The sequence below is a fragment of the Anomaloglossus baeobatrachus genome, chromosome 7 (genome assembly GCF_048569485.1).
Source record: "Anomaloglossus baeobatrachus isolate aAnoBae1 chromosome 7, aAnoBae1.hap1, whole genome shotgun sequence".
In the NCBI taxonomy this organism is placed as follows: domain Eukaryota; kingdom Metazoa; phylum Chordata; class Amphibia; order Anura; family Aromobatidae; genus Anomaloglossus; species Anomaloglossus baeobatrachus.
Window position 1 is genome coordinate 305,182,355 of NC_134359.1, and position 16,199 is coordinate 305,198,553.

The following is a 16,199-nucleotide window of genomic DNA, read 5'->3' on the forward strand; positions in this document are numbered from 1 at the left end:
CTTAATATTATTTACTGTCACTCTTGGCTCAAAAATGTTTTTTCTCCGGAATAATCAGAATTGTCCCATATTATTGTATGACCAATGACAATCCATGTGTGATCATATCTACAGGTACAGGCCTCTACTCTATTGATGTACCTGAGCTTCACCCATTGATGGCTCCTGATAGTGTCTGCAAGGTCTTACCTTCATCCGTCTTCTACTCACAAAACGTCTGTGGATGGAAGGCTTTCCTTCTGACCAGACACAGGATGAAAGACCATGATTTGTGTTCAGGCAAATCCTTAACATCTACAATTTCCACAGACATATCTGTAACAAAAGGTTATGTAAAACAGAGAATCCTCACCTCTTCCATAGTGAAGCCCATGGCCATCAGTCATCAACATATTCCTATAGATATATAACATATAATGCTTGCAGAGGCACACAGCATCTCTGTCATAAGTGATGGTACAACCTTGATTTTGGACACAATCTTTGCTGGACAACATTATTACTTCCATTACATTGATAGCAGAGAGTCCGCCATGCCTAGATGACCATTTGTTGCCCCATAAGTGCTGCTACGGCTCACAGAGGACCTTCCAACTCCTAGCACAACATCTCTATGGTCATGAGTCCTGTTGACTAGATGCCTAAAACTCTAACTCCAAGGGGAACATGGGACCAAGGTCTTTGAAATCACTACCTCTCAACCATTAACTCAGCACAGATGTATGTTTAAAATGGACCTGTCATTTGGTCCAAAAAATTCAATCCATTCTCTATGGGACCCCAGGAGATAGTCCAGGCGCAGTGGTTGGATGGTCTTTGACACTCCCATTAAGAATGATCGACCACCAATCTATTCACATAGGGATTTTCAGAGTTCTTGTTCTTAGGATTGGTGAGGGTCCCAGTGGTCAAACTGTCAATGACTGGGTCCAAATAAGAAATTGTAGCTTCCAAGCTTGAATACGACACTTGTAACAAACTAGTGACACTAAACCCAAAAGAGACACAAGTCACAGAGAAGGGAGTAATAAAGCCAAATAGTGAGCTGAAAATAATGTAGTGGGTGATAGTCCAAAATAATTATAGAACCAGACACTGGATAGCCAGATATCGAGGAATCTTCACAATGGTGGTCCAAGCAGCTGGAAAATTAATGGTGGCCGAGAGCTAATTCACACAACTTTGAGATGTGGATGAAATGTTGTGTTGTGAACCTTTGCTTATATCTTTCAGGAACAGTGGTTATAATTAATCAGCGGAGTATGAAGAGCCGAGTCGTCTTCCAAATATAATTCATATCTGAAATAATGAAAGATTTTTGACCAGCAAATCTAAATTAAAAGTCAGAAACATGGAAAGAAAGATCAAGTTTTCTTTGAAAAGCAAATATATGAGAATAGTATTGTACCTCCACATGTAGCAGGATTCTCCAGAATCTGAAAATATAACAGAGTTTTCCTGGTGTTTCACATATTTTTGAGCTCATTGCCTAATGGTCCAGTCACCAATTTAGGCCATAAGTGGTGGCTGAACATGCGCGTCTTTGTAAGTATTATCCTGTTGGTCTTGTAATGCAGGTATGTCTTGATATTGTGGCCAGCTTAAGTGGCATTGTGCTCTCCATACTGCATACTGGGAGTGACCAGTTCAGGCCAGTGACTCTACTGGTCCGAATAGTCAGTCAACCAGAAGTGCAGCGACCACAGGAAGCAGGAAGTTGTCTGTCTGGCAGCGGTGCACTCCTCACCAGAGAAGAAGGGACAACGCTTTTCATGTTCTGCAATGGAGGCAACAGAGTATTGGAGTTTTATCTACATATTGGACATTTCCTGGGAACACTTGCTAGGATAACCATACGGTATCCTTCTCTGCAGTCCATAATTCTAAATAATAGCACAATGTTACAGTGAACCTGTCAGGTTGAACACTCAGTATTGTCTGTCAACCACATGAGATAGAGAAGGAGAAGCTGAGCAGAAATGTGGCAGAATTTCAGGGAATAATATACTATAATGATAATATCTGATTCATGCTGCAGATGGTTTGGCCACAATGAGTGACAAGTTAACAGAAACTATATAAAGAGGCAGTGCACCATCATAGGAGACAAGTGCACCATCACAGGAGACAAGTGCACCATCACAGGAGATAAGTGCACCATCACAGGAGACAAGTGTACCATCAAAGGAGACAAATGCGCCATCAAAGGAGACAAATGTGCCATCAAAGGAGACAAGTGTGCCATCATAGGAGACAAGTGAACCATCACAGGAGACAAATGCACCATCATAGGAGACAATTGCACCATCATAGGAGACAAATGCACCATCATAGGAGACAAGTGCGCCATCAAAGGAGACAAGTGCGCCATCAAAGGAGACAAGTGTGCCATCATAGGAGACAAGTGTGCCATCATAGGAGACAAGTGCGCCAACAAAGGAGACAAGTGTGACATCATAGGAGACAAGTGTGACATCATAGGAGACAAGTGCGTCATCAAAGGAGACAAATGTGTCATTATAGGAGACAAGACTAAGAAGTTATACTAACGCCTTCATAAGTCCACACACTGCACTCTTCAATTTGGGATTTCCAAGGATTAAAAGCAAAGCTTGACATGTTGGATACATCAAGACTTTCATCCACAAAATAGTGAATGCAAATGAATTAATAATAACTGGGTCAGAAATGGCTATGACTACTACAAGAAAGAATGATAAGTCTAAGAGAACCCGTATGACCATGGTCCTGACCGCCTGGTAGTGTGCATGTAGCTGGTCAGATGTTAGGTGGGAGTCACTGTACCCAATACTACAGATGTGTCTCACCAAAGTTATGACACTAAATCCAATAGAGACACAAGTCACGCAGAAGGGAATAATAAAGCCAAATAGTATGCAGAATATTGTGTAGTAATAATCAAAAATGATGAATATACCGGACATGTTTTGGTATTGAGTTGTGTTTTGATACCTTTGCAGAATTGTTGTCCAAGGTAATTGAAAATTAATGGTGGCTGAGATCAAGACGGAGCCGACCAGGAGTTGAGGAAGGAAAGTACTAAATTTGGCTTTTATCCAAAGAAAAACCCCGTGGTTGTAATTAACCAGCCGAACGCAGTAGAATATGGAGAGCCAGGTGGTGTTCCAAACATTCACATTAATAAGGGTCAGTTCGAAGGCTAAGAGGCCAATAAAAAGGCGTTCACTCACGAAATATAAACTAAAACTCTCACAAATGTTATCTACCATCAAGCTTCCTTGGAAAAGGATGTTTATGAGTCCGATGCTAAGGAGAATTCTTTTATTGCCCCCAGAGGTTGTAGTGTCTTTCCAGGATCTGAAATTCAGGGCAACAATGGAAGAGTTAAGGAAGGTCCCGCAGACCCCAGTAATCAGTGTAAAAATAAACCGTGCAATCTTCAGTTCTGTCCTCATGATCTTCAATCTGCGATTTGTCCTCAACCAAAAGGAGAATCTGGAATGTTCTCAGTAAGGAGAAGCCTTCAGCGCCGTGTCCAACCCTTCTAATAATATCAAGCAAATACCAACAGTCTGCATTTTATAGCTGGATGATATCTGATCAGGGTTCTGCTTTCCAGATCTCCAACACCTGATATCTGCTCATTTCCGTGCAGGATGGTTTCCATCTGCTGAAATTTTCCACAAATGTATTTGTATTAATGATAAAGTTAAATTGTCAGTGTACGTTCAGACAACGTGATGTCATTTCCAAAAAAGACAATCTACACATTACATTAGTTAAACATTATTGTCTTATTTCCAAAAATCATTGAAAAGGGTGGCTATCATGCCCGGGTTACCAGACGAGGAGGAAGAGGGTCCACTAGACCAAGGTACCATTCACTGACCCGGAGAAGCGGACCTGGGTGGCCATCGAGTCTTCACTACTATCACCAGAGGTGGCAGCAGGTACACATGCTGGTAAGTGTCCACCCAGAAGTAGCCCCGGGGGATCCCGATACGTCAGCAACTGGCACCACAGGACATAGACCTGGAACCGGGACAGATGTAGCAGAGTCAGATGTGGTCCGGGGCTGACTGGTTCAGGTGGTAACAGGCTGAGCAAAGGTAAATACAGGTAGACAGATGGACACGAGCTGGAACACCAACACTACTAGACAGAAGCAGAGACAAAGTCACAACAAACAAGGAGTGTGGGGTAGCAAGGGGGCTTGCCAACTAGCACGAGATACTAGGCTATGGGGACACATTGAAAAGGCACCTCCCAATGGGTGAGGATGCCTTAAGTACCCAGTACCTACAAAAGGTCATAGAAGGAACATCCAAGTCAGGTGGTGCTGGCTCTTTAATAAAAGGGGTAAGCGCACGCCAATGCCATAGTGCACATGCATTGAGCCCGGGACACAGATGCCAGAGCAGGAAGCATGGAAGAAGAGATCGGAGCAAGCCATTGGTGCTTCAGCGCGGGGACCGCGGGGATACCGACAGGAGTGCAGAGGAGACCTGGGGGTTGGGAGACTAGGAAGGTGACACGAAGAGCAGAGCAGTAAGCGAAGGGTGACGTCAGCGCTCCAGGGAGCGCCGATGGCGTGATACTGACCTAGTAGGCACGTTCTTCGTTCTAGTTCACTGTTGTTCTGTCAAGTGTAATCATCTGTAGGAGCAAAGACTCTGAGATTGTAGGGAGTGGAGAGGGGTCTCTCTACATGAAGAGCTCTGACTATAGGAAGTGGGTTGTATTGGTAAAAAAAAATCAGAAATGGAGCTCACCACTAGAGATGAGCGAACCGGCCGTGGTTCGGCTCGAGTTCGGTTCGTTGAACGGAGGTCCCGTTCGAGTTCGGTTCGGCGAACGTTCGACGAACCACTCGAACCGCATAGGAAACAATGGCAGGCAATCACAAACACATAAAAACACCTAGAAAACACCCTCAAAGGTGTCCAAAAGGTGACAAACAACTCACAACACAACACAAACACATGGGAAAGTGACAAGGACATATACTCATGCGGAAACAAAAGAGCAGGACAAGGAAAAAGAGGAGGAGACACAGATATAGGCATGGCACGCCCTTCTAAAATCATGTAAAACACCGCAAGGTGACTCCAAGCGGAGTTCTCCCTTTTTTCCAAAAATTGGGCCACACACACCCACCCCTTCAGTGGCAGCACTTGTGCCCCAGTTGTACACTTCACAGCTAGATTTGCATCAAGCACATTCAAAAATACGCCATACTTAACCGTTCCCAGGATGACACCGGGGTAGGTAGCAAAGTCTTTGCTGAACCATGACTTGTTCATCTTGGCTCCTTTTAAAAAACACAGCAAGCAAGGGTTACTCCAAGCGGAGTCTCCCTTTTTTCCAAAAATTGGGCCACACACACCCCTTTAGTGGCAGCAGTTGTGCCCTAGTTGCAAACAGGATGTTTTGATTTGCATCAAGCACATTCCAAATCCACAAGCATTTACTCTCCCCAGGATGACACAGGGGTAGTAAATTCCTTGTGGATCCATGACTTGCTCATCTTGATGAACGTTAGTCTGTCCACATTGTCACTGGACAGACGCGTGCGCTTATCTGTCAGCACACACCCAGCAGCACTGAAGACACGTTCAGAGACAACACTGGCAGCTGGACACGACAAAATCTCCAAGGCGTAAGTGGAGAGCTCTGGCCATTTTTCAAGATTTGAAGCCCAAAATGAGCAAGGCTCCATTTGCAAAGTCGTGGCATCGATGTTCATTTGGAGATACTCCTGTATCATCCTCTGCAGCCGTTGACTATGTGTCAGACTTGTTGTCTCTGGTGGCCTTGCAAAGGAGGGTCTAAAAAAATTATGAAAAGATTCAATAAAATTGCTGTTACCACTAGATACGGTGCTACTGGTACAGGTAGACTGTTGAAGATGACGAGACCGTCATCCATTTCGTCATCCATTTCTTCATGTTCTCCTGCACCTTCCTCAACACTTCGCCTGCTACCATGCGCCCTTGTTGATCCCTGTCCCCCATGGTCCCATGCCTGCCGCGTTGGTGATGATGAACGTCTGGACCTTGGTGATGTTGTTGTGTCTTGCGCATATGAATCCTCCTGTAGTTCCTCCCCTTCCTGTTGTCCCTCCCCCTGACTCCGAATAGTGTTTAGCGTGTGCTCCAGCATGTAAATGACTGGAATTGTCATGCTGATAATGGCATTGTCAGCGCTAAACATATTCGTTGCCATGTCGAAACTGTGCAGAAGGGTGCATAGGTCCTTGATTTGAGACCACTCCATCAGGGTGATCTGCCCCACCTCTGCATCTCGTTGGCCCAGGCTATACGTCATGACGTATTGCACCAGGGCTCGGCGGTGCTGCCACAGTCGCTGTAACATGTGGAGAGTCAAATTCCAGCGTGTCGGCACATCGCATTTCAGACGATGAACCGGCAGGCCGAAAGACTTCTGGAGCGATGCAAGTCGCTCAGCAGCGGTGGTTGAACGGCGGAAGTGAGCAGACAGTTTTCGTGCCCTGTTCAGAAGGCCATCTAGGCCGGGATAGTGTGTTAAAAAATGCTGGACAACAAGGTTCAACACGTGAGCCATACAAGGCACGTGTGTCACCTTGCCCAGGCGAAGGGCCGCACCCAGGTTTGCAGCATTGTCGCACACGGCCTTACCTGGCTGCAAGTTGAGTGGAGACAACCATTTATTAAACTCAGTCTCCAGAGCTGCCCACAACTCAGCCGCTGTGTGACTCTTATTTCCAAGACATTTCAAGCTAAAGACCGCCTGATGCCGTTGCGCTCTGCTGCCAGCATAGTAATGAGGGGTGCGTGATTCCTTCTGCGCAGTGAGAACGCTGGTGGCCTGACCAGGCAGGCTTGGGGCGGAGGTGGAGGACCCAGATGAGGTGGAGGAGGCAGAAGCAGTGGCGGAACTTGGACAGACAGAGGATTGACACACAAGTCGTGGGGACGGCAAGACTTGTGCAGCAGACCCTTCACCATCTATCACCATAGTGACCCAGTGCCCAGTCAGCGACATGTAACGTCCCTGTCCATGCTTACTGGTCCAAGTATCGGTGGTGAAATGCACCCGTTCACACACAGAGTTTCTCAAGGAAGCGGTGATGTTGTGTGCGACATGCTGGTGTAGCGCGGGCACACCTTTCTTAGAGAAGTAGTGGCGACTGGGCATCTGGTACTGGGGCACAGCGACAGACATAAGGTCTCTAAAATCCTGTGTGTCCACCAGGCGGAAAGGCAGCATTTCCGTAGCCAAGAGCTTACAGAGGGATGAAGTCAACCTCTTAGCTTTGTCATGGGTCGCAGGAAATGGCCTTTTATTTGTCCACATCTGAGGGACAGAGATCTGGCTGCTGTGTGTAGATGGTGTTGAGTAGGGTGTCCCTGGAAAAATGCAGGTTTGTGAGGAAAGTGCAGGCGTAGACATGATGTTGCCTTCATCCAACGTTGGTGCTATCGATGTCTGAGAGAGCTGTATACACGCACTTGTTTCCCCTTCCAAACCAACTGACGACCTACCAAGCAAACTGCCTGTTGCGGTTACAGTGGTGGAAGTTGTGCATGGAAAACCAGGTGTGACAGCTGTCCCCACAGTCCTAGAAGATGAAGAGCGCGCGGATGCACTGGAAGGGGCAGGTGGTGGATGGTCTCTCCGCTAGGCCGCATTGCAGCACGGTGAGCTTCCCACTGGGACATATGATATTTATTCATGTGACGATTCATGGAAGAAGTTGTCAAACTGCTGAGGTTTTGCCCTCTACTAACAGAATCACGACAAATTTTACAGATCACATAATTTGGGCGATCTTTTGCTATGTTAAAAAAGGACCAGGCTAGGCAAGGCTTAGAGGGCATGCGACCTGCTGATCCACCCCGACTAGTGCTCAGAGGCAGAGTGGTGGCTGAGGATACAGTTGTAGACGTGCTACCAGTGCTCCGACTCTGTCCAGGAAGGCGCAAGGTAACTTCGTCGTCAGTAGCATCCTCCTCCACCGCCTCTTTTGACCTCCTAGAGTGCCTGACTGTGGGTTGACAGTAGGTGGGATCTAGAACTTCCTCATCAATTGTTGTGTTTGCACTCCCCTCACCCTCAGACCGAGCCACTTCTTGCCCTGACCGAATATTTAAGTTGTCATCCCAATCTGGTATCTGCGTCTCATCGTCATCAGTATGTTCCTCATTGTCTATAACAACAGGTGTTACAGTTTGTGAAAAAGGGTCAACATTATGCTCAGAAACTTGGTCCTCACGGCCTGAATCAGAGTCACAAAGGTTCTGGGGATCACTGCAGACCATGTCCTGGTCTGTACTCCCTGGAGCTTGGGAGCAGACTTCTGATTCCCAGGCTATAGCGTGACTGAACAGCTCTGCAGACTCAGCCATCTCAGTTCCACCATACTGTGCAGGGCGGATGGAGACTTCAGAGCTGGGAGAAAGCAAGTGTGATTGGGCTGACAACTCAGAGGACTGGTGTTTTTTGGATGCGGTAGTTGAGGTGGCGGAGAGGGCACTTGTTGGACCACTTGAGATCTATTCAAGCATTTTCCTTTTTTGGCCATCATCTACCTTTGTTCCAGTTGTTCGTGTCCGTAAAACAGGGAGCACATCGAATTGTTCACGGTAAGTAGTAGACATCTTACTTTTGCTGGAAGATGGTCTATCTTCAGCAGATGTTAAAGGAGCTTTGCCACCTTCCCCACGGACAAACCCTTTTTTTCCTTTTCCAACACGCCTCTTCCCCTTTCCACCAGCATCTGTCATTTTGCCACTCATTTTGATTGCGACAAGATTGTGCACTTAAAATGTGGTAGTAAAAATTGAGAGGTGGTGTAGATTGCAGCAGTGATCTAGCTTTATTAACAGCAGAATAAACAACAATAATTATCCCTGACAGTGCAACTACGGCCCTTAAACTGGCAGCATAGTTTGCTAGTATAATGGCTTAGTAACAATGAGTTTGAGTGTGCAATGCAGAGGTGCTGCACATAGATTTGCACCAGTGGGACAATAATGGAAGTCCAACAGCCACTTTTAGGATGCCACTAAGTTTCCTCAGTGTTTTCTAGTATAATGGCTTAGTAACAATGAGTTTGAGTGTGCAATGCAGGCAGAGGTGCTGCAAATATCTTTGCACTAGTGGGACAATACAGAAGTCCAACAGCCACGTTTAGGATGATACTAAGTTAACTCAGTGTTTGCTAGTATAATGGCTTAGTAACAATGAGTTGGAGTGTGCAAAGGGCAGGAGGGTACAGTGGCAGGGTTGTGGGTCTCTGGGTAGAGGAAAGGAAGCCTGCCTTTCTATCCCTCCTAATGGGGAAATGCAGCGAGGAAATCCCTGACCTTAGCTACACAGACGCTGTCATCTTGTGTAGCTGGTAAACTCTGTTTTCACGGACCTGTCACCTATGGCTCTGACCCTGCCGGTATTAGCCCTTAAAAGGACTGATAGAAACTTCTATCCCTATGCTGTCCAGCGCTGTGTATGGAGCGTATACAGCAGTATCGGAGATAGGCGCTGCGCCAGTGATGTCTGACACCAAGGATGCAGAAGGCAGATAATGGCGTCCTGGAAGAAAATGTCCGGTTTTATAATGCAGGGACATGTGACATGGACATCCTATCACACATGCCGTTGCTTCTCTGGCTAAAAGTCCACTTAGCTGTGTGTGTGTCTGGGATTGGCTGACATGCTGGCCCGCCCCACTACACGCGCGCGCTTAGGGAAGGAAGACAAGGGAAAAAAAAAAATGTTGATCACCATTATCCATACAGCAGTGATCTGAATGCGCTGTTCCCGCACACTATACACTGAAATGTCATAATAGTGTGAGTCACAGAGTGACTTACACTATTACAGCGGAAAGCCAGCTAGGAATTAGCTTGTCTTTTTGCTGCTAGAACCGTTCTCGAACGTATCTAGAACTATCGAGCTTTAGCAAAAAAGCTCGAGTTCTAGTTCGATCTAGAACAGCCCCCAAAATCACTCGAGCCGCGAACTGGAGAACCATGAACCACGAACCGCGCTCAACTCTACTCACCACACTAATTAACAATGAAAGAACCTGGGATCCTGGGTAGATGGGGGCTGATCTTATTGGGGAAGCACAGCCCATAAACAAGGGAGAAGGAAAGGAAAATCCAACACGTCCGTCCAATCATAAAAATTCAAAAATCTTTATTATAAGTCCATTAAATACAAGACGATAAATTAAAACTGACGCGTTTCTAGTATGAGTATTAGTCATAGGATAAAGAAAAGAATCATGGAAATCAAATTTAAAAAATATATATATTTTTAAAAAAAACAACTAAAGAACCAATTTCCTTAATGAAGAAATAGAATATAACCTATGAAAAATTAATGCAAGTAAAAATAAAATATGTTACAAAAATACAATAAATACAATAGAACATACAAAGAAAACAAAAGGAAACCAAAAAAGAAGGGCAAAAAAGTAATAAAAGAAAAAAGATTGTTTTTGTAATTCATGCCATGCGGATATCTAAAATAAAGATTCAAAATCTAATAAGTGTCAAGAAAAGTCAAGTATTTTTGCCGTTTGCCCCCCCCAAGGACAGTGACACTTTTCCAAATGGCATAAAAAAGAAAATGAGAAATATTTCCTTTGTGAACAGCAACAAAATTGTTCACCACAGTATGATCCATTTGCACTATTTATATTAGATAAATGTTCAGCAATCCGTTTTTTTAAGCTTTCTGGTGGTGCAGCCAATATACCGTAGATTACAAACCTTGTATTCAATGCAATAGACTAGATGGTGTAAATTGCAATTAAAGAATTGTCCAATATCGCGTTCAGCACCATGTGGTAGAAAAAAAGAGCATTTTTTTAATTTCAGCAAACATTGCACCAACTGCCTGTCTTGGTCTTTGTCACTGTATAGGAGGTGGAGTGGATACTTATTTCTCTATAGGAGGTGGTGTGGATACTTATATCTCTAAAGGAAGTGATGTGGATATTTATCTCTCTACATGAAATGGTGTGGATACTTATCTCTACATAGGAAGTGGTGTGGATACTTATCTCTCTATAGGAAGTGGTGTGGATACTCTTTTCTCTATAAAAAGAGGTGGGGATACTTATCTCTCTATAGGAAGTGGTTTGGATACTTATCTCTCTACAGGAAGTGGTGTGTATACTCTTTTCTCTATAGGAAGAAGTGTGGATACATATCTCTCTATAGGAAGTGTGGTGGATACTTATCTCTCTATAGGAAGAGGTGTGGATACTTATCTCTCTATAGGAAGTAGTGTGGATACTTATCTCTCTACAGGAAGTAGTGTGGATACTTATCTCTCCACAGGAAGAGGTGTGGATACTTATCTATAGGAAGATGTGTGGATACTTCTCTCTATAGGAAGTGGTGTGGATACTTATCTCTCTACAGGAAGTGGTGTGGATACTTCTCTCTATAGGAAGCGGTGTGGATACTTATCTCTCTACAGGAAGTGGTGTGGATACTCTTTTTTCTATAAAAAGAGGTGTGGATACTTATCTCTCTATAGAAAGTGGTGTGGATACTTATCTCTCTATAGAAAGGGGTGTGGATACTTATCTCTCTACAGGAAGTGGTGTGGATACTTATCTCTCTACATGAAGTGGTGTGGATACTCTTTTCTCTACAGGAAATGGTGTGGATATTTATCTCTCTATAGGAAGTGGTGTGGATACTTATATCTCTATAGGAAGTGGTGTGGATACTTATCTCTCTATGGGAAGTGGTGTGGATACTTATCTCTCTATGGGAAGTGGTGTAGATACTTATCTTTCTATAGGAAGTGGTGTGGATACTCTTTTCTCTATAGGAAGAGGTGTGGATACTTATCTCTCTACAGGAAGTGGTGTGGATACTTATCTTTCTATAGGACGTGGTGCGGATACTCTTTTCTCTATAGGAAGAGGTGTGGATACTTATCTCTCTATGGGAAGTGGTGTGGATACTTATCTCTCTATGGGAAGTGGTGTAGATACTTATCTTTCTATAGGAAGTGGTGTGGATACTCTTTTCTCTATAGGAAGAGGTGTGGATACTTATCTCTCTACAGGAAGTGGTGTGGATACTTATCTTTCTATAGGACGTGGTGCGGATACTCTTTTCTCTATAGGAAGAGGTGTGGATACTTATCTCTCTATGGGAAGTGGTGTGGATACTTATCTCTCTATGGGAAGTGGTGTAGATACTTATCTTTCTATAGGACGTGGTGCGGATACTCTTTTCTCTATAGGAAGAGGTGTGGATACTTATCTCTCTATGGGAAGTGGTGTGGATACTTATCTCTCTATGGGAAGTGGTGTGGATACTTATCTTTCTATAGGAAGTGGTGTGGATACTCTTTTCTCTATAGGAAGAGGTGTGGATACTTATCTCTCTACAGGAAGTGGTGTGGATACTCTTTTCTCTACAGGAAGTGGTGTGAATACTTATCTCTCTATAAGAAGTGGTGTGGATACTTATCGCTCTATAGGAAGTGGTGTGGATACTTATCTCTCTATAGGAAGTGTGGTGGATCTTTGTCTGTCTCCAGGAAGTGGATTGGATCGTTCACTTCCAACAGGAAGTGAGTTGATTGTTGGCCATTTAACCTCATAAATGCTGCTGTCATTAGTGACTATGGCATCTAGATAGTTAACAGAGTGTGGGTGCTCCCTCTTTAACCTCATTGGCACCCTGAGATCATGATTCTGTGGTCCTGATGGTTGCCATAGCAATTCATGGCAAAATAATGGCAATAGTGTCTTTCAGATATAGTGACCTGTTCAAATGTTTTAAACATTTCAGTGGTAAAAGTAATTTTTTAATTCCTAAAGTGCTACTTTGCATTAACTCCTGAAAAGCAATAAAAGGGTTAATAAACCACCTGACTGCAGTTTAGAATATGTTACGGGGCGCTGTATTTAAATGGTATCACCTTGAGGGTTTTCCAATATATACAGTGCTGTGCAAATTAATTGGGACAAAGCAAAAAAACACATATTTTTGAATATTTAATAATAAAATGTTATAATGCAGTGTTACATACAATTTTAGTAAAAAATCTGTTCTTTAGCAGATATGAGATTTTCAATGCGTTTTGGCATTGATTCTACCAAGTTGTTGCATAAATTCTTCAATTCTTCATCATGGAGCCACACTTGTATGGCACGGTTTATCATGCATTCTTTGGTTGTGCACTCCATTTTGCCGTCTCTTCACAATGCTCCACTCATTTGCTATAGAATGTACAGGCCGCTTCACACGCAACGACATTGCTAACGTGATATCGTTGGGGTCACGGAATTCGTGCCGCACATCCGGCCTCGTTAGCGACGTCGTTGCATGTGAAACCTACGAGCGTCTGCTAACGATCAAAAATACTCACCTAATCGTTGATCGTTGACACGTCATTCATTTCCCAAATATTGTTGTTCGTGCAGGACGCAGGTTGTTCGTCGGTCCTGAGGCAGCACACATCGCTACGTATGACACCCTGGGAACGACGAACAACAACATACCTGCGTCCTGACGGCAACGAGGAGGGCGTGTTGTTCATGTGGCTGCTCTCCGCACTTCCGCTTCTATTGGCGGTCCGCTGTGTGACGTCGCTGTGACGGTGCACGAACCTCCCCCTTAAAAAAGAGGTTGTTCGCTGCCCAGGAAGGTAAGTATGTGTGTCGCTTCCTAACGATGTCGCTGCGTGTAAAGCGCCCTTAAGTCTGGTGAATTGCCGATCCAGCACTTTTACTTTATTTTCTTCCAGGAATTTCTTCACACACTTGGAATTGTGGCCTGGAGCCAAATCTTGTTGGAATGTCCCTTCAAATTTATGCATGAATGGCGCAATAAAACGTTTTATAACATCTATTTATTTGGAAGAATTCATCATACCATCAACAGGAAATCCGCTCCCTGCACCATCAGCTGCAAAAAAGCCCCAAAACATCTGTTTTTGACGGTGTTTTACAGTTTGTTGAATATGATCCGCTCGCAATGGTTCATTTTTGCTTATTTTAACACTTGCTCTGTACCCTTGAACATAAAGATGGGTTTCATCACTGAAAATTACCTTTTTCTACTGGCTAGTTGTCCAAGATTTATATTGTTTTGCCCATGCGAGTCGTTTTGCCTTCATTGGAGATGTCAGAAGTTGTTTCTTTACTGGCTTTGTTGCCCTCCGACCAACTTCCAGAGGCCTGCGCCGTACAGTCGAATCGCTAATATCAATACCTGCAGCGAACAAGTCTCTTTGGAGTCTTTACTTGTTTTTTTTGCATTAATTTTACTTTTTCTGATGTGTTTTATCACTTCTTGGTGTCGTTTTCTTTTTTCTTCCACATTTCCCTTTTCGTTTTGGAGAAAACGATCCAGTTTCATTGTGTGCGAATTATTCTTGAAACGGTAGATTTTCCAATGCCAACGGTGGAAGCGATTTCTCTCACAGTCAGACTTGTATGTTCATGAAGAGTAATAATTCTAGACCTCTTCCGTGGAGTAAATCACACTGAGAGAAAAACTACACAAAACCACTCACTACAGACAGAAGCTCTCACCTGAAGCTGAGGGGTCAGTTAGCTGTTATTTTCTGACTAAAACCAGTCAACCACATTTTTTTGCTTAAGGTAGTACACTCACACCTGTTCAAAGCAGTTAAAACTTGTTTTAATCACTGACTGGTAACCAACTTACATTTTTACTTAAAAAAAAAATGCTGTGTCCCAATTAATTTGCAGAACACTGTAGGTTCCCCAAGGTCACTTCAAAACTGATAGGTTTCTAAAAAAAAAGGTTTGGTAAACTTTCTGGAAAAAATGAGAAATTGCTGCTACATTTTATTTTTCAATAATTTTTATTAGAGATTTTTGAAAATTTACAGGAAAGGAAAAAGATAAACAAAGGAAATAAACAAAACACTAACAACAAACATATCAGAATTTATATGGGGAAGGGAGTGGGGGAGGGGAGATAGTGTTTGCTGCTAAATTTTCACCTTCTAACATGGCAACAACATAGATGAACATTTTATAGTTGGTGCTGATGTAAAACAGACGTGAAGTAAATGTTATTTAGCAACTTATTTGTGTGGTGTGACTATCTGCATGAAAATGATAATCAAAGTTTGAAAATTGCAAAATTAAATAACATTTTGCAAACTTTCTATAAATAAAAACATATTGAACTAAATTTACTATTACCATAAAGTACAATATATCACAAAAAAACAATCTCAAAATCACTGGGATATGTTAAAGCGTTCCAGAGTTATTGCCACATAAAGTGACATTGGGCAGATTTGAAAAATGTAACCTGGTCACTAAGGGGTTAACCACCTTCAATGTTGACTGATTTAGGTCCTATGGCTCTTTTATTCTAAAGCAATGAAAAGGAAACAACAAGCAGTATAAAGGGACAAGACACCATCGTAGGAGACAAGGCTACGAAGTTATACTAACGCCTTCATAAGTCCACACACTGCACTCTTCAATTTGGGATTTCCAAGGATTAGAAGGAGAGCTTGAGACGTTGGATACATCAAGACTTGTATCCATAACGCATATGAAATGGATGAATTAAGAAGAATGGGGTCTAAGATTGCTAACACTACTACAATAAAGAACAACAGGTCTAGGAGAACCCGAATGACCATTGTCCTGACCGCACGGTGATGTCCTCGACGCTGGTCAGATGTCAGGTTGGAGTCTCCGCTCTCGATTCTCTTGATGTGTCTTACCAAAGTTGTGACACTTAAACCGATGGCAACAAAAGTCACAGAGAAAGGAATAATAAACCCAAATAGTGTGCAGAAGATAATGTAGTAATAATCAAAAATAATTATTGGCGTGGACAAGTGTTGGTAGTCAGTTGAGTTTTGATAATGATGCAGAATGGTTGTCCAAGGTAATTGAGAATTAATGGTGGCCGAAACCAAGACGGAGCCGACTATAAGATGAGGAAGGAAAGTAATGAACTTGGCTTGTATCCTAAGGAAAAACTGGTGGTTGTAATTAACCAGCCGAGCACAGCAGAATATGGAGAGCCAGGTGGTGTTCCAAAAATTCACTTTAATAAGAGTGAACTCAAAAACTAACAATGATAAGAGAAGGTGTTCACATAAAAAGTAGAAATTGAAAGTTTCACAAATGCTATCAAAGATCAAGATTCCTTGGAAGAGGATGTTTGTGAGGCCGATAGTAAAGATAATTTTCTTGT

The 16,199-nt window shown here is 43.3% G+C and overlaps 1 protein-coding gene across 1 annotated transcript; it reads right to left on the reverse strand.

Annotated features, from left to right (window-relative positions):
- Window positions 1-2,540: 2,540 nt before the first annotated feature.
- LOC142246829 (taste receptor type 2 member 143-like) lies at window positions 2,541-3,437 on the reverse strand. The gene has a single exon (XM_075319877.1). The coding sequence runs from the start codon at window positions 3,435-3,437 to the stop codon at window positions 2,541-2,543; it is 897 nt and encodes a 298-aa protein (XP_075175992.1).
- Between the last annotated feature and the right edge of the window lie 12,762 nt (window positions 3,438-16,199).